Genomic DNA, 25,134 nt, shown 5'->3' with positions numbered 1-25,134 from the left:
TTAGTGGTTGGTGCCGGCTGCCTGGCTTTGGAGATAGTAATAATAATACAGGAAAAGTTACATCATTCAGGAATAGTGTCAACTCGCAGGAACCGGAGTGCGCGCTCAAGACCAGGCCGGGCGCGGCGCCACGTGAACTAACCGATCTCGTGCCCCTGCTCCGGAGAAGCGTCCCGAGAGAGCGAGGCTGCGGCTCCGGGCCGCCTGTTCAGGTTCCACTCGGCCCGATCTGGGTTGAAGACCCGCCGCGCTTCTAGAGCAGGGTTGAGGAGCAAGTCTGAGATGCGGAGCGCTCCATCATTGTTCTTGCCCGGCTGGGTGGCACATTGTGGCCTCGAAGAGGGTCTCCAGTGAGTCCTAGGTCAGCCAAGACCATGAAGAATATGGAGATTCCCGAGCCCTTCCGGAGGCTCGCCAGAATTGGGCTTGGCGTCGCCACGCCAGGATCGGGGGTGCCCGGCGTGCCCAAGGCTGCGGGGTTGCTGCCCCGCTGGCCTGGGGAGACGCCATCGGTGCGGCTAGGGCCTGTACGAGAAAGGCTGTCGGGCGGAGGCCTCTCGTGGAGGGCGCAACCCTTAATGCCCAACTTGTGGGAGTTTTCAACAAATTTGCCAGTTTAAGAGGCCTGTTGCTAATGGCGGCCTTTTCTTGCCCAAGGCACTGAACGCTTTTCCCTCCGACGCGTCGGGATCCTCCGAAACCAAAGGCAGTTCTAAAGCCTCACAGAGGGGCTTTCCACCCCGTAGCGCTGCTCTGCCCTCAGAGAGGGCCAGCTCCCCAACCTCCTCCCATCCCCTCGGGCAGGAGCCGAAGCCCCGGCCCACCCAGCGCCGGGAGCCGCCTCGCCAGTGCGCCCGGCTCCGCGCGCGCCCGTCGCTCCCCGTACGCGCTTTTCCAAACTCCACCGCGACTCTTTAAAAGTAAAATAATCATCTTTTAAAAAACACGATAAAGGGCTTCCCCTTTCACAAACCCCTTTGTGTAACCCCTCTGGCCTATAGTAAGGACCCTTAGGAGGCACTTTTCCTATCGGGGTTTGTTAAAATAATCTGGATCTAATGATAAAGTCGTGGACCAAGGGAAGGGCGGGAGAGGGTGGAGAAATGAGGTTGATATTGGTATAATGGTTTCAATGCATTGCTCGGCCTCCCTCTCCCATTGCCACCACATCCACACGCCGCCGCATTCCAGAAAGAAAGGAAAGGCCACGGGTTCGTAAGCGCCGAGAGCGCCCGGACGCCGAACTCCTCGGGATTGGAAGAAGCAGCGGCCCCTCGACCACGGCCAGCCCAGTTAATAGCTGCCCACGTATCCGGCTTCTTGGGCTTCGGATTAATGTGGATCTTCCACATAAACGATTTACGGATGAAATAAAAGCCCCTTAGAGCATTACTTCCTTTCAAGTTCTTAAGACGCCTCTAAATCTTTCTGGTAGTGAGTGGCCGGCGTGGGGGCGGGGTGGGGACCCGGTGCCGGGCGGGTGGCCCCGGAGGGCGCAGAGCGCGGGGAGTGGAAGGTTAACTGCCTTGCGATCTCACCAAGCTCTTCCGAAATGCCAGTCCACTGTCGCGGCGACAATGTTTCTGAGTGTCGTGGCCTCGTCCCTGCTGGCATTTGTCTGAAATGGAGCTGTCTGTCTAACCTAGGCCTGGACGCGCCCTGCCCGGGTAAGTGGGGGGGGGGGGGGGGGGGGAGATGGGGGTAGGGTGGGGGGCGGAGGGGGGGCCCGGGGTGGAGTTTAGTCGCCTGCCTATTTTCATATTCATTAGATCTGGGAGGTTGCCCGAGGAGCCCAGCTGAGTTTCAAGATATAAAAGCAACTTCGGGTGCCCCCTTTCCAGCCGGGACGTCTTAAAGGGCTCGGAGCCGGGCAGCTACAGGCGCCGCAGCGCTCGCTTCCCCTTCCCTCCTCTACGGCCCTCCCTCCTCCCGCCCACTCGCTCCCTCCCCCAGCGCGCTCCAGGCCCCCGAGCTCCCGGGAGCTCAGCGACAGCCTTCTAGGATTATGGAGTTTCTGAGCGAGAAGTTTGCCCTCAAGAGCCCACCGAGTAAAAACAGTGATTTTTACATGGGCGCAGGAGGCGCGTTGGAGCACGTTATGGAGACGCTGGACAATGAGTCCTTTTACAGCAAAGCGTCGGCGGGCAAATGCGTGCAGGCCTTCGGGCCCCTGCCCCGCGCCGAGCATCACGTGCGCCTGGAGAGGACCTCGCCCTGTCAGGACAGCAGCGGTGAGTCCCCCTGCTCCAGGGGGGTCGCGGAAGCCCACCCGCAAATCCGAGGGCGGGGACCGGTTGGGACCGGGAGGGAGGGAAGGACGGAGGGAAGGAAGGAAAACAGGAAGGAAAGAAGGAAGGAAAGGAAGGGGGAGCGGGAGAAGCTGGAGGGCGGAGGAGAGCGGTGGAACAGTGCTGGTTTTAGGAAGCGGAGTTTGGGCTGCTGCAGACTTTGGAGAGGGGCCGGGGGGGAGCCAAGGAAGGAGCCCGCGCCCCTGGGGTGCATCCTCGTGGTTCTTTTGCTGCCGAGTCGCGTTCCTCACGGGCCCTGGAGTCCCGCTACCCAGGACCCGGGCGTAAACTGATAGGGCGCTAAATAGAGCGTAATTGAGTCGAGACAGCGCGCTTCCTCTGCGAGCCCGCCGCGCTGCCCCGGGCCGGGGGAGCTGAAATCCATCACAGCTCGTTAGAGGACGTCACTGCCGTCACGAAGAAGAAAACTTAGGTGAAAAACCTTTTTTTTTTTTTAATTTTTCAAGACGTAACGATATCTTTCTTTGTGAAGTTAGAGGCTTACTAGATGAGTTTCTGTGGATTTGTGATTTCTGCTTCTTTGGGTTTGCTCTACAACAGCATAAATGTTTGTTAAACGCCAAATCACTTTACATAGCTTCGGGCAAAGAATCCCCAATATATAATCACTCACTCGCGAATTCCGCATTGTCTGATTTTTCTGACTCCACGGTAGAAGTCGCCTAAGAAGCCTTTCGGAATGCTTCTGGGTGAAATCTTCAACTTTGGATGGCCAAGTATCTCAAAGTCAAAATGTTATCAAAACAAACCATCTATCTTTTCTATCTTGTAACCCAATACAAACCTATTTTTTTCAGATCGCGACAGCTAAAGCAAGTTTACAATTCCAAGAGGACTTTTCCTTATCATTGTATATATTCCACAGTTAAGCTGTAAGGAGCGGGTTGCTTTAAAATAACAAACGAATGAAGTGTGAAATATTTACAACAAGCCTCCCGCCCCCTATTTTAATGGAGGTTCACAATCTGGCGAGCCACTGGCTCATAGTAGCTTCTCTTCTAAATACTTAGTACGCAATAAGCTTAAAAAAAAAGGCCTCGTATATTTTACTTATTTTGTTCAACGTTGCAAGTTACTTTTGACTTGCAAGGTTAAATAAAAAAGGAATAAACAATAGAGAAAAATCCGTTAAGTCCCATTTATTTAGAAAGACGCGAAAAAATCATTTTATTTTAATATACTGAAGTTTTGACTTTCTGTCTGTTATTTCAGATTGCAGTATTTATATTTTGGAATTTTAAAGTGTATCCATAAAGTTATTTCCATGGACAGGATTTGTTTTTAAATGGTTCTGAAATGTCCTCTGTTGACTGCTGGATAAGAATCATAATATTTTATTTAAATTGTCGGGATTCCAAAAATAAGAGAAATAGGTGATTTTTTATATTTTATAGTTTTAAAAGAACATCACACTGTTAGGATGGATTTTAATAGGAAAGTTTTAAGTAAGGTGAATGTGGGCAATAAGGAGTCCGCTAAATTTAGGAAAGTTCCTGCCTTTTCCCTGAGATGCCCTTACCCTCACGCCTGTTTCCCCTCCCCCATCACTAATTACCGCAATTCCCCATTAACTCTGCCCACGGAGACAAAACTGTATTGTTTGTTAATCAGTCAAGGCTCTCTTTTATATTTAGTTTTACATCACATATTTTTTTGCCTAAAGGCAATTGGGTATTTGATTTACCTAGGTACTAGAGTTCAATACATTTGTATAATGACTAAAGTAAAGCTAAAATACATTGTAAAAAAAGCTAAAAATACATTGTAAGGGAGAATTTAAAAATAGACAAAAACGAAAAAAGTATAGCAGTTCATTGGAAATCATTGTTATGGTTGAGCCGACTTAAAAAAATGTTTCCTATTTCGTTATGTGTATCCATTACATTTGTGTGTGGGGCACAATCGAATCTGGAGGAAATCACTGAAATTAAAACACCCCTAAACAGAATGCCAGATGATATCCTTTGTAATCTTCTAATAGATGTTTTAATTTCTGTGCTTTACTGAAAGGAAGAGTAAAGCGTTCTATCTTAAGACAATTTCATGTTTTAAAAGAGTTAAGCATAAATTAGACATGTTTAGATAACTGCAAGTGAGTTTTTAAGCTAAAGAAGTCTACTTAAATCTTATCCTTTTCTGTAAAAACACTTTTAGAAACTGACGAAAAATTCTTTTTTTTACTTAGTAGGTCACTTTTTAAAATTAAAATGTTAAATGTGGACATGATATGCAGTTGAAATATTGGAAATATAGTAGAAACAATGCCATTTCTTAAATTTGTAGTCCATAGGTTTTGTGTGGAGGAGAAACATAACTTTGAGAAGAGTATGGATTTTGGTTTACAGACAGTATTTAAAATTGAAATGTCCTTTTTGAGCCCTGTTAATAGCTTACTTTTGTCTGCTGTGAATAAATAAGACATATGAAATTCGGCTCACTTTTCAAAAATTATGGTCATTTAGTTTTTTTTTTTTTAACCAGAGCATCTTTTGACTACTTTGATTATAAATTATCGGGATAAATATTACATTAAACCTAAAAAACAGAACTACATGTGATGCTGGCAAATTAATATAAAGTTCCATGTACACATTTTTAGATGATTTTAAACTTGCCAAAAGTGAATTAATAATAATAGATAAAGTGAAAGTCACTCAGTTGTGTCTGACTCTTTTCGACCCCATGGACTATGCAGTCTGTGGAATTCTCCAGGCAAGAATACTGGAGTGGGTAGTCGTTCTGGTCTCCAGGGGATCTTCCCAACCCAGGGATCGAACCCAGGTCTCCCACATTGCAGGCGGATTCTTTACGAGCTGAGCCACCAGGGAAGCCCAATAGTAGATAATATGATGATCAAATCAATACTGGCATGATAAATCGTAAGACTACCTGCCTGATGCTCTGTATCACTTCAACTTAATTCTTTCATCAAGGTGTTTTGCAATGCTGAGAACTGTTTTTCCCCCCCTCTGGGTGCAGTGAACTATGGGATCACTAAAGTAGAAGGACAGCCTCTTCACACCGAACTAAATAGAGCTATGGACAACTGTAACAGTCTCCGGCTGTCCCCCGTGAAAGGGATTCCAGAGAAGGGAGAACTGGATGAACTTGGGGATAAATGTGACAGCAACGTATCCAGCAGTAAGAAGCGGAGACACCGAACCACCTTTACCAGCCTGCAGCTGGAGGAGCTGGAAAAGGTCTTTCAAAAAACCCATTACCCGGATGTGTATGTCAGAGAACAGCTTGCTCTGAGGACAGAGCTGACTGAGGCCAGGGTCCAGGTAGGAGCCAATGAAGGCTGGAGGCTGTGTGTATTTGGAGCGGGGAGGTGGTTGGGGGTAGTGTTAGAATGATTCCATAGTTGCCACAGAGTTTTACCACAAAGTTTATTCCAAAGTTTTACCACAAAGGCAGAAACTGATTCTCCTGCTGAAGATAGAGAACAGTGTAGCAGAGGCATGTAAGTCTACTAAAATTACTTTTTACTTGCACACGATTTAACAGCTCACACACGAGCCTAAGAGAAAAGAACTTGACTTATTACTTAGGCATAAAAGCTTATGATTATTTTAAAAGAACAGAATATGATAACAAATCTCTGATTTCAAAAAGTGATCTTTAAAGGACAAAAACACAGAACCATAGCTGTCCAATTTAGTAATTCATGTATTTTATTTTTCTATCAGCTGTCAAAGCTCTTTTTGGGTTATATACCTTAGATTTGTAAGTTATTTGTATAATGGCCCATAAGCATCTATAATTTTACCAAGGTTGGAGTTATAATAAAACAAAGAAAAAAACAACAGTCTCACAAACTCTCAGCTGTTAGGTATACCGTAAACTATTTTCACTATACATAATTAAAAGTTGTATAAGCACATATACAGTTTTCTAGTCCCAGCAATTGTCAATACATGCCTTCCATTGTAATTTTTAAAATCTGGATAACTTGCATGATTTTTTCAGAAGCAGTAGGAATAATAATCTTAAAAGTAACTTTTAAATGTATAAATTCAATTGTTATATCTATAAATTGTGTTCAGATTATCAAATTAGATGATTCAGTATACTAAATTTTTTAATAATTTGAAAAAACAAAATTAAAAATACTGGGTAAAATTCTACCTCTTAAGCGTATTTTATTTTTCCTAGCCTTGATATTTTTAAAAGTTTTCTTAGTTTGTAAGTAAGAGTAATTCAGGAGAATGACCTTTTTCTTTTTGTGTGTTTTTATGACTCTAAAAAAAAAAAATAATACTGAATTTTGCAATTTCCATAAACCACTAGAATAAAGAAGTAAATTTTTGTTCTGAGTGGAGTAATAGTATTCCTTCTGAAGACTAAGCCATTGTAAGTCTCTTATACATTGCTAAAGACAACATCTGGTGGTGCAGGAGTAACAAGCAGCAGATTTTTGCTTTAGTTTATAGAGACAAATGGTTATTTTATCCTAGTTTAGGAAGTAAATATGGAGAAAGTCAGTACTAAGAAAGAATTTGAGAATTGTCAAGCGTTAACACAAACCCCACCTGTGTGTTTTTTGGTCTTGTGTTCGTATATTTAAATTAGTTATACTCATAACCATAGAAAAATATGTTTACACATAGATGATCAGCTGTGCACAAAGTGTGTTTTCCCCGTAACATTTCACCAAGTGCTGGTTAATTTTGGTCTTAGAATAGGCACAGAGAGCCAGCCTGAACCTAATTTACTCAGGTAGTTTCCTTGCTTTTTGCATAAGAGTGGTAATCGGCACCTATTTTAAGGTGATTGTCATGGTTTTCTTCTAAAGGAAAAAGCCCTCATTACTAAATTCCCTTAGTATGCTCTCGGTGCCTGTCTATGGAGAAAACAAAAAAGTGTTTTGCTTTGTTTTGTTGTTAATGTTGTCTTAAGTCCTAAATATAGTGGGTAATGCACACTTGCCAGCAGTGTTCTAGGAAAACATCTGAACAGGTAGCTCTCTTTGCCTTCTGAGAACTGTTCAAACTGCCATTTTAAATTTGCAATACTTACACTCCAGACTGAATATTAACATGTCTCCATAAGTGTGAAGGAAAAGATATAAAAGAGTAGAATTGAATACAAAATAGAATAAAAAGTTCAAATAAATTTTAGTGAAATGCTTTTTTACAATGTGCATTTTTATAATTCATTTTCAGCTTTTTTCCTAAATATTTTGTATTCTGAAGATAGTTCTCTGAAGACTAAACAGCTTTCAGAAAGCTGCTCATGTAAATTATATATCAAATTATACATGTTTAATTTAATTTTCTATATAACCTTTTAACACCTAAAATATTAAAATGAAGATTCTGGAGATCTTACAAGTGTGAACTGGTTAATATTTAACCCTCTGAGAAAGACAGATGATACTAGATGTTTCTACTATATAATTAGGTAGAGAAATTTGGAAAATAGTTTAGGAACTGTGTGGAGGCCATACTAATACACAGGCTTTCTTGACACTTGATTATATCTGTCCTATTTATTTTGAAATTTATATTATCCATAAGGATTTTAAATTGGAGAAATTATCTTTAAGATTTTGTGAGCATTTTCTATAAGAGAAAATAAATCTTATACGTGAGACAATTTATGTTATAAACAATTTGTATATTTTAAAACCGTAGTTCAGCTTCAGGTGATACCATTTTACCCATAATCTTTACCATACTCAATATAACATGTAATTCTACTAGTTTGCTTCTAAATAATCATTGTATTTCTGCTGGTGCCATATGTTTTAGATGTAATGTGTTTGTTTACATTTTTCTAAGTTTTTGTAAGTCTGGGTACAGCCCAGAAGACCCTCCACTTTGTGACATGTTTTAAAGATAATTGTTTTGACAGACTTAGATATTAATTTGGTTATAGATTGGCTGAGTTCATGTTATATACATAACCCCAAATTAAAAATTTATGAGTGTCTTTCAGACTTGCATTCTCTGAGAGAGGATTATTATCTATGATAATTTGGAGATATAAGGAATCTTCAAGGTCATATAATCTAATTCTTTTTTATTTTCCATAAGTAAAAAAAAAATAGAGGCTCAGACATATTAAATAAAATTTTGAAAACACCTTGTCTGAGTCTGTTAAACTGTATTGCCTAGTAGACATGGCACTTATCATATCGGGATAAAATAAAATAGAAAGTAAAACTTGTAGATCCCTTTCTAATATAAAAACATTTCAGCTTTTGTAATTTTCTTGACCTGGTTTACCTTTCTGATTTAACGTCTTTGACCATCATATTTGCATCACCAGCTATTCCTTAGCTGAAATTCTACTTTTTAAACAAATTAGGTTTGGTTTCAAAATCGAAGGGCCAAGTGGAGAAAAAGAGAACGTTATGGCCAGATCCAGCAAGCTAAGAGCCATTTTGCTGCCACCTATGACATATCGGTTTTGCCAAGAACTGACAGCTACCCACAGGTATGGTAAATTGCACAGAACACTGAGATACACAAGTGTGGTTTGTATATTCTTAAAAGGGCTAGTGTAAGCTTTATCACATCTAATATAATAGTTAAGAATGAAAATTTTAATCTCCAAAAATTGTTTCCAAGTTTGTTGGATTTTTATTTTGCTAAAATATTTATTTTTATTTATTTTTTCCAGAGCCATTCATTTTAAAATATTTCAAGGTCTCTTCTTTGGTAAACATTGCAACAACTTAAGTAGCATCATTCAATAATACGTCTCTTAATTACTTGGCATTTTAATAATTCAGACCCACTCCCTTTGTTAACTTTTAAAATACATAAAACATTGCTAGGCTCTGTGGCTCTTTTTTTATGAACTGTACCATACCCTACTGTTAAATGTGGCCGATGAAACCTTCAGTTCCACTTAAAACTATTTTTTCTCCTATGTTGTCTTTTCAGCTTTGAAACTGCTTACTGTTTCAAGGAAGCATTTTATCCCTTTGTGACTTAAAACATGTATAGAATTAGTTCTGGACCTAATTTTTAAATTGTATCACATTAAGAGTATTTAGAAATTTTTTTCCTCTAATTTTTTCTTTTAATTTAGAGAGGGTTGTTTTTTCATACTTTGTAATGCACATAAATATATTTTGTCTTTGTAACTGGATATTAAGTTTTCCTGCTACTGAATTATAATATTCAAAATTGTATTTGCTACATAAAGAATATGTGTATTATAAGGCAAGCCATCTGTTATTTAATTCCTTATTGTTTAATGATATGTGTTATAAGAGACTACTTTGAAAATGAATATGTTAACACATATACTGATGGAATATTTTGATAGTTCAGTAAACAAATCATCATAGCTCCAAACTTAAGGATATTCATTTTCTTCAACTGTAAATTCATACCTTGTGAGCATGAATTCAGTCCTTTAATTTCATGCTGTCTTTGTGTTCTTGTACCTTTCATGATTTTTTAAAAACCTATCTTGAGACTTTCACTCCTCCAGGTAAATTCATGAAATTGATTAATGTAATATTATATGTGAATAAGAACCTTAGAAATCACCTAGTTCCTTCATTTTAAAAGTCAGGAAACCAGACCCAGATGAGTTAAGAACGAGAATTGGTCCATGATCACACGAGTGGTTTCTTACAGGGCGGTCTATAAAGGGCTGCTACAGCTAAGCCTTGCCAATGCAGTTTCCTTCAAGACCAGTGATATGGGTACCTTTTGAATAAAGGCCCATACCTTAAGAGGAGTCTTATTTCCCTTACTTCAAAAAGTTTACCTTAAAGTAGTTCCTTTATATTTTCTCCTATTTTAAAAATATGTGTATCCCCCTAGTTACTTACCATCAGCACATATTTTGAGTATCCTAGTTGAGTTCTGAGCAAAATGCTGCAAGAATGTTTCTCCTCTAGGCGGTAAGTTCCAAGGGAGCAGACACTGCAGTTTTCCTAGTTGTTAACAAGACTATAGCCCTCTCTGTCAGTCACTGTTCTAAGCAGTGTACATTTATTAACTCATTTAATCCTTGCAGTAACCTTATGCAGTAGGTGATATTAATTATTCCCATTTTTTATATGTGGAAACTGAGGCACAGAGGGGCGAGGTGTTTCTTGCCACTAATAAAAGTGAGTAAATATCTCACTTTTATTTACTCACTTTTATTAGTGTAGTAATGCTCAGATTTAAGCAGAGGCACTGTGGCTCTTAAGGGTAAGTAACATGATTAAATGATTAATAGCAAAAGAGCATAAGACTTAAGTCGCATTATTCAGATCTGCAGTTCAGTTCAAGGGAGCAGAAAATGTTCACTGCCAACCAGTGAAATAACAATAGAAAAATATCAGAGATGGCATATACTTTACATAGTTTTAAACCACTTGTGATGACTTTAGAAATAATAGAGTCACAAATTATGAACTCTTTTCAAGTCGACTTTAAGCAGTCTTACTGCTAAGTCTATCTCACAACACTCGACTGCAGCGTACCTTTTTTTCACCTTATTATTTCAGTCTTCATTCCTTTCATTGTTGCTATTTCTATTTTCCAGTTTTATGCTCCTTGCTCTTAGTTGTCTTGTTGCTAACCCCCCCTTTCTTCTTTAGAATATCGTAAAATGTGTAGAATAGGGCCTTGCACCAATTAAGCTCTATATAAAAACTTAATATAACAATGCACTCTAGTCACCCTTAATTTTAGTCACCCCCTAAAATTATCTTGCCATTATGTTACTGTGCTTCATAGCTTTCGATATTAGCCATTAACAGAATGAGGTCACCTAGTAGCTCAAGCAGGAAAGGAAATGGTATGGTCAAATTATACATTTGATGGTCTTTTTCATGCCAACAAAGGATTAGTTAAAAAAATTCCCCTCAGAGATAATAGAATTTTGCACTAATTTCTCTCTGTGGGTTCTCCATAATTTTTATGTATATTTGGTTATACCACCTCATAATTTAAATATGGGAACACAGACATCATATGTTGAAGTTATTTTGACAGTGCAGTTCATCAACAATGATAAAAATCAATACTGTCAAATCCACAGGACTTTTCTGTATTGCTAAGTCATTTAATGTTCGGTTACCAAAAATTCTGAAATCAAGTGTCTCCCACTCCCCACTCTAGGTATTGAAGAAAGTCAGGGGAAAATTCTGTTTCAGTTAAAAATATGTGGTTGACTTTATTTTAGTTTGTTTGAAAAAATAACTATGCCAAAGTCATGTCTCAAGACTCAGCCTAAGGAAACTGCTTTTTAAAAAGAAAAAAAAAAAAAAAAATCATGTGGCTTGAAAATAGTTTATAGTGGGAAAAATAGGAATTGAAAGAGTCTAACCAACTCAGTGCAATAAGACATTGAATGTAGTTACTGTTACTAATTACAGAAAAAAAATTATTAATTACAAAAAAGTTGGAACTAGAAAAAGTTGGCGGCAGGACAGAAATAAAGAATTAGCAATTTGGCAGGGAAGCAAAAGCATACGCAGAAATACATCAAAACCAGAAATGGTTTAGAAAATGATCTCCTTCAGCCCACTCATAATAGTAAGCCTTTGTATCATAATCTTACCTAGCATAAAGTATCTATATATAACATATAATGTTTATTTATGAATAGTAATTAATACTTTTTAAAATGTTATAAATACTTTGTTTTCACTGCTCTTCATTACACTGTACTAACAACAGCTGTAACAGTAAAAATAGTAACTACCAGTTGAGAGCTTGTTTTAAGCCAGGCTTCCTCCTTATAGCCATTAACTCATTGAATTTGAGCCCAAGTGTTTTGAGTTCAGGAGTCCCGGGCTCCTTATGCAACATTTTCTCCTTAAACCAACACTGAGTCTTGAAATAGTTCAATTTTGACCCTGAAACTTCTCCTTACTTTGGAAAGGAAAAATGCCTAAATAATAAAACATTTAAAAATGTAGATACTTCTTAGACTAAGATACTCTTTTTTTAAAACTTGCTCATGTTTGAAAGCAAACAAAAAAGTGAGTACTGTGATGTCAGTAGTAATTAAAGGTAATATATTTTGATGTAGTGAAAATAGTAGTGTTTTTTATTAAAGCTCTATTTTGGGTCACAATATCAGTTGCCATTTGTCAATACAGTATAGCTAAATTAAATTATTCAATGTTCTCCATTACATGATATTTTAGAGAGTCTCATTGCTTGTGCTAAATCTGTTTCCCTCTATCTTGAAATCCCTTTCCCTCACCTAAACCAGGAAGCCTCCTCTCAATTTTCCCTCAGTCAGAGCGTCACTTTCTCACCGACCTTGTGGTGGATTGTGTAAAAATGTCTGCCACACCATTTAGGATGTAAAGTGTTTAAAAGATGATTCAGTTCTTACTCACATTGTATCATCACAGTGTTAAGCAAAGTATATATACACCGAATAGATGTGAAAAAAGTTTTGGTTCACTTCAGTTTTCAGGAGTACATTATAAAACAAAATTAGTCTATTTTTAATAAAACAGATGGTTTCCGAATCTCTGCTCTCAACCAGCTCTGTGGTCTTAAGCAGTTAACTTTTCCTCTTTGAAAGGAATAGACGAGAAAGATTTTGCAGACCCCTTTCAGCTTAATTCATTTTCTTCCAGAGTTTTATCATTTTATAGTTTTGCATTTTATCAAACAGATACACACTCGGTCTTGTTTTAGGCACAGAGGTTATACAGATGATCCAGAAAAAAATCTCCTGCTTTCTAGACAGATTGCAAATTAGATATTACAAATTCTGCAAAAATTTCTTGATCCAGACTATATCTAGCATACCAAAAGAGACTTACATAATTTTGTCCTTGAGTTTAAGAACTGAGCAAGTATCTATCAACATTAGATTCTAATGTGTTTCTAATTTATTAAAACCAAAGCATCTTTAAAATAATTATTTTTGGTGAATAAAATATTTTTGTTAAGTTATACATATTTTCTAGAAAGATTATGGACTTCTCCTGTGGCTCAGCTGGTAAAGACTCCGCCTTCAATGCTGGAGACTTGGGTTCGATCCCAGGGTTGGGAAGATCCCCTTAAGAAGGGAAAGGCTACCCACACCACTATTCTGGCCTGGAGAATTCCATGGACTGTATAGTCCATGGGGTTGCAAGGAGTTGGACACAAGGGATCAAAAGATTGTAGCCAGCCTTCATACTTAGAAGAAGTGTTCATTTTGTGCCATTAGGTTTAGGTCAGATTAAGCTTACGTTAACTTGATCATTTACTAGCTAGGTGACTTTGAAAAAGTCTCTGGAGTTCCTTGGTACTAGAGTTGGTGGTCTTAGTGTAGATGAAGATGTTGATGATATTTTTTCTCTTATGGAGAGGATTAAAATGATTTCTAAATAGTCTGTGGAACTAAATCCTGGGATTTGGGGTGGGCCATGGATTAATGTATGACTCCGGGCTTCACAATCAGGTAGTTGTGGGTTCAAATCCTGACTGTGCCACTTAATAGATTTTTAGACCTTTGGCAAATAAATTAACTGCTGGGAACATTTCTCTTCATTTATAAAATGGTGATAGAAGTTCATATGTTATTTGTGAGAATTAAAATAGTTTATGCAAAGTATCTCCTAGTACACAATGAGGGTGCAATAGTCATGATTCTCTAATAGCTATTAGTCATTATTAAATTTTTTTTTCTGCAGTAGAGAAGGAGCTAAGTGGTTTGAATGCCCTTTTTTGTTGCAGTATTTAAATCAATACATTCTGTGAGTAAATTTACTATTTGGGGATCCCAGGGAAAGAACAAGTTCAGTTAAATACACTTTCTTCTTTAAATTAGGATGACCAAATAAATATGGTAGCTTTAGGAAAATTTGAATATATTCTTAATCCATCAGAATTATTTTCTCACTTAGAAAATATTTTTTCATCAAAAATTGCAAAAGAAAGGTTGAAAGTTTTCCTGTCAAGATTTTCAGTAAGGTTTTACTTAGTAAATAGTAGAATCATAATTATATCTATTTTCCAAATGTACAAAAGGACCCATGTAGTATTTTTGCTTTCTGTTGTTTAATTGATGCCTTTAGAAATATATGCCACTTGGAGTTTGAACCTAGCAAACGTTGGATTCACATTACAGATAGTTTGTAGTCACTAAAATAATTTTAAAAACAGATGAAAAGCTGTAAAGTATTTTTAGCTTAACATATACTATTTAAAACATTGCTATACAGTTTTGAAAAGGAAATTTTAAAGTTTCTGTAAAATAGTGATTTTGAAGATATATTTACCTTACCTTCTTCTACCCACAAATTTCTCTCCTAATCTTGAAGTTTGCCTTTACTTTAAGCTAAATAAAGAATATGAAGCTTGTTTCCTTTAACCACTGTGGTTTAGTGATTTAAAGGCACCTGGAGCAGTTTTTACCTTTAGAAAAAGTATCATTTTTATCACTGTTATTTCTGTATTTTTCCTCAAGTATTTGAAGTAAACAAAGACCCCAAGATCTTTTAAAAATGTTAATAATGTAGCTATACATGATGCATTGTGTAATGAGTAGTTCCATACCTTTCAAACAACCAATGAGTTGGTCATATATTGTAGTACAGTGACACTTCCTTTATGAATGGAGGGACAAAGGATTAACAACACTAGGTCAACAAGCGATACAATTTATCACTGATTGGAAGCACATTTACAGTTATAGAAGGATATAATTTATTCAAATCAATATAGTTTTTACAATGGATACCGTTCCTAATTTAATTAAATATATATATATTTATATAAAAACATATAAAGTGTATTTCACATATATGTATGTGTTAAAACTAAGTTATGTGTAGCAGGAGGTAGATTTTTGTTAGTATTGAGTGAGTAAAGGAACAGTTAGACACAGACAATGAATAATTCTTCTATTTGGTGAAAGTAATCCTAGATACTTTAAAGAAGTAAAGAATATCCTCTAGAAGAAGTAAAGTGCTTTTACATTGTTGATTATGAAAATAGATTTATTTTTGAAATGTAATATTCAAATTTAATGTGATTTAAAGACTTTACATAGTAGTAATAACAGCTGTTTTCTTTTTTTATTTGTTTTGCTTTTAGTTAAGTGAACACTGTTAAGTGTTGTATTTAACTGATTTGGTTGTACATATTTTGTATTTTAAGAGGAAAGAGTAAATCAGTAAATTAAGTAGATTATCAAAATAGTAAAAATTAAAAATATAAAAATAATTCATACATATTAAAACTACCTTATGGAAGAAGGAGGAGGGAAATTAAGCATCAAAGTCTGAGAAGTCTATGAGAACGTCTGGATTAAAACCTGCAGTTTAAACCATTATTGTTAGTGTGAACCTCAGGATATGCTTTAATCCAGAATTGTATGTGCACCACATTTATTAAACCACATGCATCTGTGAGTTTTCATTCTTATTCTAAATTATGGAGCATTAAATAGACTTTTTAGTGCAAATGCACAGTTGATTTTAAAATAACAAAAATAAAATTCCAAATTAGAGTTAACTCAAATATAAGATGAATGTAATTGATAACTTGACTCAGGATTTTAAGAATAAATTGCAAGCTTGTATATGACACCTTGTGAAACACTCTAAGATTAAAAATATACTGTATAAATATTTTGTGTTTGCATACTTGATCTACATTTTAGGTTAATAATTTACAAAGAAAACTTATAATTTTTGTTTCTTATAATTCAGAACTTTTTAAATAGTTGAATTCTCATTAAAAATGAATTAGGCACTCATGAATCAACAGTAGTTAGCATGCATGCATTAAAATAGGTGAGAAATAAGGTGACAAATAATTGGAAAATACTTCAAATGATAATTGCTGCTGGATAGATATTTTAAAAAAATAGCAAATGCCAAGTGCTATGATTTCATTTTAAGGTATGTAGGGTGAGATTTCCTATAAAAATTTTTAGTAATGATCACAGTTTAAAATTTAAGAACACATTCGACAGTAAGGGTAAAGAAAGATGTTCTTAATGTTTCCTGTATCTTTTATGTGGAGCATATTTCAAATATTATTTGAATAATGCAAAATTTAAACAACATTTATATGATATCATTCTGAAAATTTACAGACATTAACATTGCCTATGAGACTAATTGAGATAGTCTTTAAGTTTTACACTAACGAGATACACACTTTTATTTTTCTGTATAGCAAATTTCTTTCCAGTTTGTTAGTCTCACGTGACTATTACATCTGATAGTGTTTTTTTAACAGAAAAGGCATTCCTCCTGTTTGAAATCCATATATACATTTCTAAGATGAAATTTCATTTAAGAACTCAAAGTAGCAATGAACAATTAACATGTGATCCTTTTCTGATGAATAAATACTTTCTGACCACTTCAACTTAGTAATACTATGCGTTTAAAACACATTTTAAAAAATTTTGAAATTAATTCCTCCAAAATCTTTGTATTTATATATATATATTTAGTTAAAATTACATCTAATAAGAGGGCGCTGATGAAAACGTACCCTCATTTCTATTTCAAGTAGTACCTAAATGTGCTCAGATTTATCTTTTCACTGTGGGATTAATTCAACTTGGGCTTTTTTTTCCCCAGGTACACAAAGTCTCAGTGTATGTTATTGATTCACTGGTAGCAAATTCACTGTTTAGAAAAACACCTATACCCTTTCTCTCTGCCAGAAGCCTACTGATGTAGTTACTAGAAAAGTTAATGGGACCCTAAGGTCCCAACAGCTAAAAATATCTGCAAGTTAATAAGCATATGATTCTTATTAATACTTTATCCCTCTGAATTTTAAAGGAGGGGATATGCTAATAAAGACTATAATGGTCTCTTAAAAACTCAAACTACTTTTGTAAAAAGTGATGTTTGCCTTTTTAAAAGAGGTCATATAAAAATCTGGTAAATTAAATTCTGTAGTGATAATGTGGTAATAAATCTTTATAGTAAGTATTGAATAATACTCAGAGTAGTCAATAAAGGTAAGCATTCTGTCAAACAGGAAAAGCCAAAATCAACTTTTTGATTTTAATGGAAAGAAACTACTGCTATAACATCACAAATACCTCTTTGTGAATCCCTGCTGTCTCTTTTTTCACAGCAGCCTTTGAACTCCCACAGGGAACCGTTGGGGCTGTGATGTGAAGGTCGTATGCGTATAGGATAATACGTGTATCCTGGTGTGTGTGTGTGTCTCGTGTACGTAAAAATGTTGGTGGCAGAAAGAAACAGTCTATATGTAAAGGAGGAGTAAGATTAAGTAAACTTCTTTTAGTAGGAAAAAAATTACTTAGTTGGCTTTAGAGATGCTTTAAAAGATGCTTTTTAAGAATGCTCTAAAATTACTCCTATATTCTCACATTTTTTCAGTATTTCTATTAAATCCAAATTAAATTCTGTAGGCTAATATCTCCATAAATACCATAACATTGAGATATAGAGTATATAAATCAGGAAACTATTTGATATTTTTTTTACATATCATGCTACTTTACAACTAAGGGAAAGAATAATAAACTGAGATTAAGAGGTTTTTTAGAAGTATGAGAAACTCCCCACTACAGTAAAATCAGAAAATACATTAGAAATATATACTACATTTAGCATACTAAAATTTTCTTTCTAGCTTTGGTTATATAAAGAATATATCTATATCAAGTTTCTAAGGTGAAGGTAAATGAGATTTATGATTTCCTATCCATGATTTACTCTGTTCCATCAATTCATGACATACATAGATCCACAGTGAAGAACTCTTAATATATGTATGTATACTTACATACTAACCCTCTCCTTCTAGCTTTTATTGCTTTTAATTCCTTGGAAGGAAGGTGAACATTAAAGGATTTCAGTTTGGAAAGAATCAGACAAAAAAAAATTTTTTCCTCCAAAATTCAAAGCTGTGGAATAATTAAATATATAAAGTTTTCACTTGATTAGAAAAACATTAAGGGGCAAACATTCAAAGTGGAGAGTAGTAAGTCAGCTAAACTTTCTTTCATGCTAATGGGAGGCAATTGGCAAAATTCTGTGGACAATGCTTTGAACATACCCCCAGAACTTTAAAAAATGCTGTGAACCACATTAAAACATGGAATATTTTTAGATTATCCACTCCTTTTAAACACAACAAAGAAGAAAAAATGTAAAGACAGACAATCTTTCTTTTTCCGTTTTTCTTTTCTTTTTTTTTAAAGCACATATAAAAAGAATGTGGGCATTCAATAATATTGCTCCTAGTTGTAAATCTCTTGCACATTATACACTTAGAAGTTTACAAAAATTTATTTGGTGCTAGTGTCTATGATGGAGAAGGCAATGGCACCCCACTCCAGTACTCTTGCCTGGAAAATCCCATGGACAGAGGAGCCTGGTGGGCTGCAGTCCATGGGGTTGCTAAGAGTCAGACACGACTGAGTGACTTCACTTTCACTTTTCACTTTCATGCACTGGAGAAGGAAATGGCAACCCACTCCAGTGTTCTTGCCTGGGGAATCCCAGGGACGGTGGAGCCTGGTGGGCTGCCGTCTATGGGGTCGCACAGAGTCGGACACGACTGAAGCGACTTAGTAGCAGCAGCAGTGTCTATGAACTAGTATAAAAAATATTAGATAAGTAGTGATCTTAGAAAAAATCAAATGTATTTCTTTTAATAAGTCAAAGAGTAAGATTTTTGTATGACTTCTCTGTTGTTAAATATGTAGTTTTAGACAATATGACTTACAGATTCTAGCGCATCGTTTTAAAATGACCACTTAGAAGAATGGAAAGAAGGAGACATAGAAGGAGCCCACCTGAACAGTGGTAGATTTATTAAACTACAAGCTCAAACAACTTTATTGTTTAACCACATTACTTCTTCAGGCATTAATAGAAGTAGATGATCTAGAACAAAGATGATACCTGCTAGATCATCCCCACAGTGATCAGACAACATCTAGAATATTATATTCTGTTGTCAGTGCTGGATGTTTATAAGAGTGAAGAGGCATTGACAACCTCCAACACATCCAAAGGAATGTGACTAGAATGATACTGTCTGGAAATCAATATGAAGAATCCTTAGAGAAGAGAGACTTATGATTGTATAATAATCTCATGATGATATTTGAAGATTTTCTCATGTAAGAAGGATGCTGCTTATTCTGTATAAGGAACAGAAATAGAAGAAACAGAGGAAAAATTACACCTTTTTACAGAGCTCCCCAGAGGGGAATGGAATATTTTTTTAAAACAGGGTGAGCTGCTTATCACAGAAATTGAACATAATTGAAAATGTACGAGAATTTTTTGTATTTGGAAGGAAGTTGGGCTTCAATAGTGTTTCTCCATCCTAAGTGATGTTCTGAATTGCTTTTGTGTCTTACCATCTTTAGGGGTTGAACCCACGTCTCGTGTCTCCTGTATGGGCAGGTGGGTTCTTTACCACCTGGGAAGCCTCATTATCATCTTTGCCATTATTTTAGTACAGATCCCCTCAGCTACACTACCTGCTTAATGAATCAGAATCTCCAAAAGATAAGATAATATGTGTTTAACAAAAAAGAAAAAAGATTACCTTCCTAAAGATACAGGGTCAACAGGGTCTCTAGCTGTGTAATTTTCATGATTTCTGTTAAGATTGTATAGATGGTGATTCTGGCATTCAAATCATGAGAAAAAAATTTAGATATGTTAGCATAAATTGTCCACAAAATTTTGATTATATCTTCAAGATGAATCAGTCCAAATTTCATATTCTTAGAGATTTCCCAGTATTTCATAAATGTGTACTAAGGATTTATCATGTGCTGTGTTCAAGCCTGGGTATGAGAAACAGTTGTGAGTGATCATTGGGAATTTTGGTTTCAGAAAGTGGAATTTATAAATACACACAAATTTAGGATTGTGAATAAGTAAATAATTTCAACTCATAAGACTAGTTTTTATGTCATTGTAGCATTTCATAAGATTTCCGGGTTCCAATTTGACCTCCTCCCTGGGAGTTATCCAATTTTGGTGAGATTATCTTAAACTCTGTTTTATAGTTTTACCTTTTATGAAATGGGGATAGTAAAGCACATACCTTTTTGTGTATTGGGACGATTCAGAAGTCATCATGCTTTTAATCAAAATGCTTGACACGTGGCCATTAATTGATAACTGTTAGATATCATGAGCATGGTCTTGATTGCCCTCATCAGATGCTTGACACCTCCAGAGGAAATGCTTCCAAGGAAGCAAGACCTCTGTACACTGGGTATATTATTTTTTTATGATTTACATCCACGTGTAATATAGAAACCATCTAGATCCCCAAAGTCAAAACATGCCAGAAATTTGAAAATCAAAGAAAGACAGGAACAAGATGGGAGACAGAGATCATGGAAACTGGGCATATCAGTAAAAGTGTGTGACAGCTTCACTGGTTGTGAAAACTAAAGTATTGCTGTTAGGAACTTGCTTTATTAATCTGTTCTGTTCAGAAGATCTTTCTGTATGTTCTGTTTCATGAAAAATAATGCATTTAACTTGCTTGATCATGTTGAGGTAAGAAGTTTTGATCAAAATAACAATATTTGCTTATGTCATAGAAAATGGAGAGATTTTCCTAAATTCATTTAGGGTGAAAATACTTATTTAAATTCATAGATCACCTTCCTTGCTTTTTCTCCCCTTATTTTTTTTTTTTTTACCTAGTTGTTAAGTATAGTTCTGTGCATTTGGAATACAAGTAGATGAGTTCAATAATAATTTCTAGCAACACGCTTTGTAAGCTGAGGAATCCTTTAATAAACATAAAGCCTAAATAATCTTTCTCCACCACTATCTTGCATTTATTTTTTCAAAAGTAAGCAAGCAAGTTCACTTTCATTTCCTGAAAGCCCTTTTGTCAGACATGTGACTGTGGGTTTTCAGTGTAGCACAATGTTTGATTGAATGTCAGAGGAAAATCACCCGGATCAAGTTAGAAGAACTAGTTTGACAGAATAATGACATTAACAGCCCCTCCTGTTGGTTTGAGATACATAGCTCAGCAATCACTGACACCAATCATCATATTTTGGGTAAAGTGGGATACGTATAGTAGGATGAGCCAAAATTTAAACAGCATAGCCCATGACAATTTAAAGATTGATAAAGTATGCAAATCATGATGGACAGCTGGCTAGATAGCTAGATAGAGGTCTATAGATATCTCTTACAGATGTGGCATATTTAAAGCAGCTTAGAAAATACTTATATAAAGAACTGTTTTAAGAACAACACTAAAATGGGCATCTTGCCAATCATTGAAGCCCCACCTGAAGGATATTTGTTCAGTCCTGAAAATGGTTAAGTGGCCCTTTCAGAGTGACAGAGTAACGTCTCTACAATGTAATCTAGAAGATTCATTAACATATTTTGAATATTAATTGAAAATAAGTTGTCTTTAAAAGTATGGCTTAAGCTTGAGTTTTATAAGAGTATTACCAGAGGCTACAGTAGTAGACTGAAATTTCTATGTAAAAAGAAATATAAGAAAATTATTCTTCTATATGTGTTAAGTAATTGATTATTGTGTTCTAATCATGATTTAAAAAAAAAAAAGAAAGCCAGATTGGATAAACATATATACTGCTGTTATGTTTTAGTATAAATCTAAATCTAGTATAATAATATTGTAAAAGGCATAAATTTTCAAATTTCATATTCCAAGGCTGTGCCTCTCTGCTGTGCTATACCAAGCAGCATTTTCCTTGCTTTTCCCCAGCTCCTGCCATTTGTCACGATTTTCTCTCTGCTTCTTAAGTAGTACGTGTGATCACTTTCCTTGCTCTTGTTTAAATAGCTGGTCTAAGATGCCTCCTATTTAAAATTCGTAGTATACAAATTTGACTTAGTGTTTCTTTTGTGTGCTAGTAACTTTAAAGAAATTTGTGTTTGCTGATAATACTGCACAATATAGAAATGTTTCCTATAGGGATTTAATATGATGATTGTGAATTTCTTGGGCACAAGTGATAACTCAGTTTTCAATCTTATGTAAGTTGTTACCCCATACTTAATTTTTATTCAGATAGTATTTTTGCTAATACTTGAGTATTTTTTCTCAGTTGTGCTTCCATTATTGGGTATTGGTCAAATTTTAGAATTCTAAATCTGTTTTACAGGTTATAATTCTGCTGCAACCTCATTATATCATATATAAATCATAGAATAAATATTTAAAATATGTATATAATTTTCCTATTCATAGAGATATTCAAGACTAGAGGGAATGAAAAACAATGAAACAGTGAACATTTTCCAAAATGAATTTTGATTAAAAATATCTCTAAAGAACAACCAGCCTCGTATCAGCATTGGTTTCCAGCAAAAAATACCACACTGAGTCAGCTATGGAACTTAAAAAAAATGCAATTCTGTAATTTTCTTTAGAAAGATGAAAACTATATTTAAACTTAATCATATTTTAATCACTTTTCTAAACACATGAATTGATAAAAAATACTGATTAAATCAGATTTCATTTTAAAAATCATGACTGTAAAAAGAATCCTCAAGAGATTGACATGTTGTATTGAGAGTATTTTAAGTGGTCAGGTATGTGGGTTTTGGTGATCCATTCCAGTATAACAAACTAGAAGAATCTCAAATAATTATTTTTCAGTAATTGCTTGATGTACTCAGAATGAAATTATAGACCACCCAATAGGAGCAGACAAAGAACAGCTAGCAAAACTTTGTAAAATCAGTTTCCCAAAAGTAAGGAACAAAAGTGAGAACGCATAAATGTAATACTTGTTGTTTTATATATTCCAGATTCAGAACAATTTGTGGGCAGGAAATGCAACTGGTGGTTCTGTGGTTACTTCATGCATGTTACCACGTGACACTTCCTCGTGTATGACACCTTATTCTCACTCGCCTCGGACAGATTCCAGTTACACAGGGTTTTCAAACCACCAGAACCAGTTCAGCCACGTGCCCCTCAACAATTTTTTCACTGACTCTCTTCTTACCGGGGCTACCAACGGACATGCATTTGAAACAAAGCCAGAGTTTGAAAGGAGGTCCTCCAGTATCGCTGTTCTTCGAATGAAAGCCAAGGAGCACACTGCGAATATTTCATGGGCCATGTAACATACAGTACTCTTTTTCTTTTTCTCTTAATGGCAAAGTAAAACATTCTTATTTCTCCTATTTAATGGATACCACAATAAGCTGCTGTGTGTGGAATTGCTAAAGGTCAAGATATACAGTGAGACCAGCTTAAATGAATAGTTGTTATTATTTAACATTAAAATCTAAGAATGAACCTCTGAAAAGACTAAATAGGTTTACCATGCACCCATCTCCACAAACTCTGTTTTAGTAGTAAGATTTTTCTTTCTATTGTATGAGTCAATGAAATATGATCATGCAACTTCTTAAAAGAATAAATGTATTAAACAAATTCCTCTGTTATAGATTGATTTATGTTAGTTCTGTATAACAAGAAATCCCTTGTAAAATAATATCTGAAAAAGGAGGAAATGCACTGGGGAAAATGTCAAGATACTGAAGCTGTCAGGTAAATATTGAAGCAGGGTATTTTGGGGAGTTAACTGCCATTTTTCCATCTCTGGCTCCAAGGCATAATGGGCATATCCTCTGTTGCTGAGAATTTATCTATGGGCTTCGAAGATTTTTTACTTGTAGATGTTTTAGTGAATTTCCATGCAATGAAAAAAGAGCTCTTCAGAAATGACCAGCATTTGCATGAAATATTTGGGCATCGTTTCCTGAAACCATGTGGCTAAAGGTGATAACTGAAATATCCTGATATGATTAAAAGTACAGTTATGAGAACAGTTTCTATAAATAGTATCTTTTCTAATGAACAAGCCAGCATGGCCTCCGCGATTAGTTATCACACACAAGAGAAAAAGAAAGTTGCAAAATCTGCTGTTGCATTTAAACTAGAATGGTGCTGGTGAAACTACACACAAACATCTAATAAATACACTCAAAGAAATATTCACTTAAAGGAACAGCAAATTGGAGTGTATATTTGTAGTACGAGTGTGTCCAAGTGCACGTGCGTGTGTTTGTTTTTTTGACATAGAAGCTGTACACATTTTTTGCTACTGTGGTTTTGCATGGAATTAAAATGTCAGAAGCGTCTCAAATTTCTGGTGGAAAAGAAGAGAAGAAAAATACATTGCATCTGGAAAACTGCTAAGCCCTTTGATTTACTTCTCCTCCCTTTCCCCTGTCACATTCCAGGCTTTTTCAGATGAGTGAAATGTCAGCCTCCTTGAAAGACTCTTAAGTTCATAAAGGCAAAGTAAATTAATTGAAATGAAGATGACTTCCATGGCTTGGATCAGAGCACCATCTGCTCTTTGTACTCAGAATCTTCCTTGTGGTTCCTACAGCCTTTAGGGATATGAATGGAAGCCCTAAAGGCTAAAGGACAAGATTAACTGATTTTTAAAAATTAAATTCAGTAAAAGTACTTAAATTCGGTAAGTGTCTCTAGTGGGAAAATATTTACAGCAGTTAGACATCTTCTGTAATAAAATTTTAAATGAGGCAGATGATAGAGATGAGTGATGTCCTAAACAAACATTCCTTGACTTCATAATCACTCTGTTCTTTATGACTTTTGTGTTCTCTCTTTTTAGTTTTGTTCCCAAGACAAACTTGTGCAACTTTGGCCCTGAGAATTATGTTTACATGCAGGAGCTTTTGTTCAAGGATTGTTTAGGCAGCTGTTAAATATCCTTCATGTTTTAGAAGAGAATGACTTCTAATAGACACATGTATGTGGTCAGTAGAAATTTGTGAACTAAAACTTAGAACTAAAATTTAAGATTTTCTTTCCAGAAATTTCCCCACACAGTGGTGTCCATGTTCATTTTTTTTGGCTTTTTTTTCGCAATTGAAAATTAGGGTCCCTTG

General features: G+C 35.9%; 1 protein-coding gene across 1 annotated transcript; it reads left to right on the top strand.

The window, feature by feature from the left end:
* The first annotated feature begins 1,875 nt into the window (after window positions 1–1,875).
* Window positions 1,876–23,644, top strand: ALX1 (ALX homeobox 1). The gene is made up of 4 exons (XM_006073007.3): window positions 1,876–2,231; window positions 5,289–5,593; window positions 8,622–8,750; window positions 23,011–23,644. Exons 1-4 carry the CDS (start codon window positions 2,006–2,008, stop codon window positions 23,329–23,331), a joined length of 981 nt encoding a protein of 326 aa, XP_006073069.1. The 5' UTR covers window positions 1,876–2,005; the 3' UTR covers window positions 23,332–23,644.
* Window positions 23,645–25,134: the final 1,490 nt, after the last annotated feature.

This window comes from Bubalus bubalis, chromosome 4 (assembly GCF_019923935.1).
Source record: "Bubalus bubalis isolate 160015118507 breed Murrah chromosome 4, NDDB_SH_1, whole genome shotgun sequence".
Taxonomy (NCBI): domain Eukaryota; kingdom Metazoa; phylum Chordata; class Mammalia; order Artiodactyla; family Bovidae; genus Bubalus; species Bubalus bubalis.
This window is presented reverse-complemented; position numbering and strand designations above follow the sequence as displayed.

Bases quoted from the DNA above. Each gene is read 5' to 3' on its own strand.
- ALX1 (XM_006073007.3), top strand. From the start codon at position 2,006: ATGGAGTTTCTGAGCGAGAAGTTTGCCCTCAAGAGCCCACCGAGTAAA. The intron at 2,232-5,288 runs GTGAGTCCCCCT...CTCTGGGTGCAG, and splicing joins GCCCTGTCAGGACAGCAGCG to TGAACTATGGGATCACTAAA. The intron at 8,751-23,010 runs GTATGGTAAATT...TATATATTCCAG, and splicing joins GAACTGACAGCTACCCACAG to ATTCAGAACAATTTGTGGGC.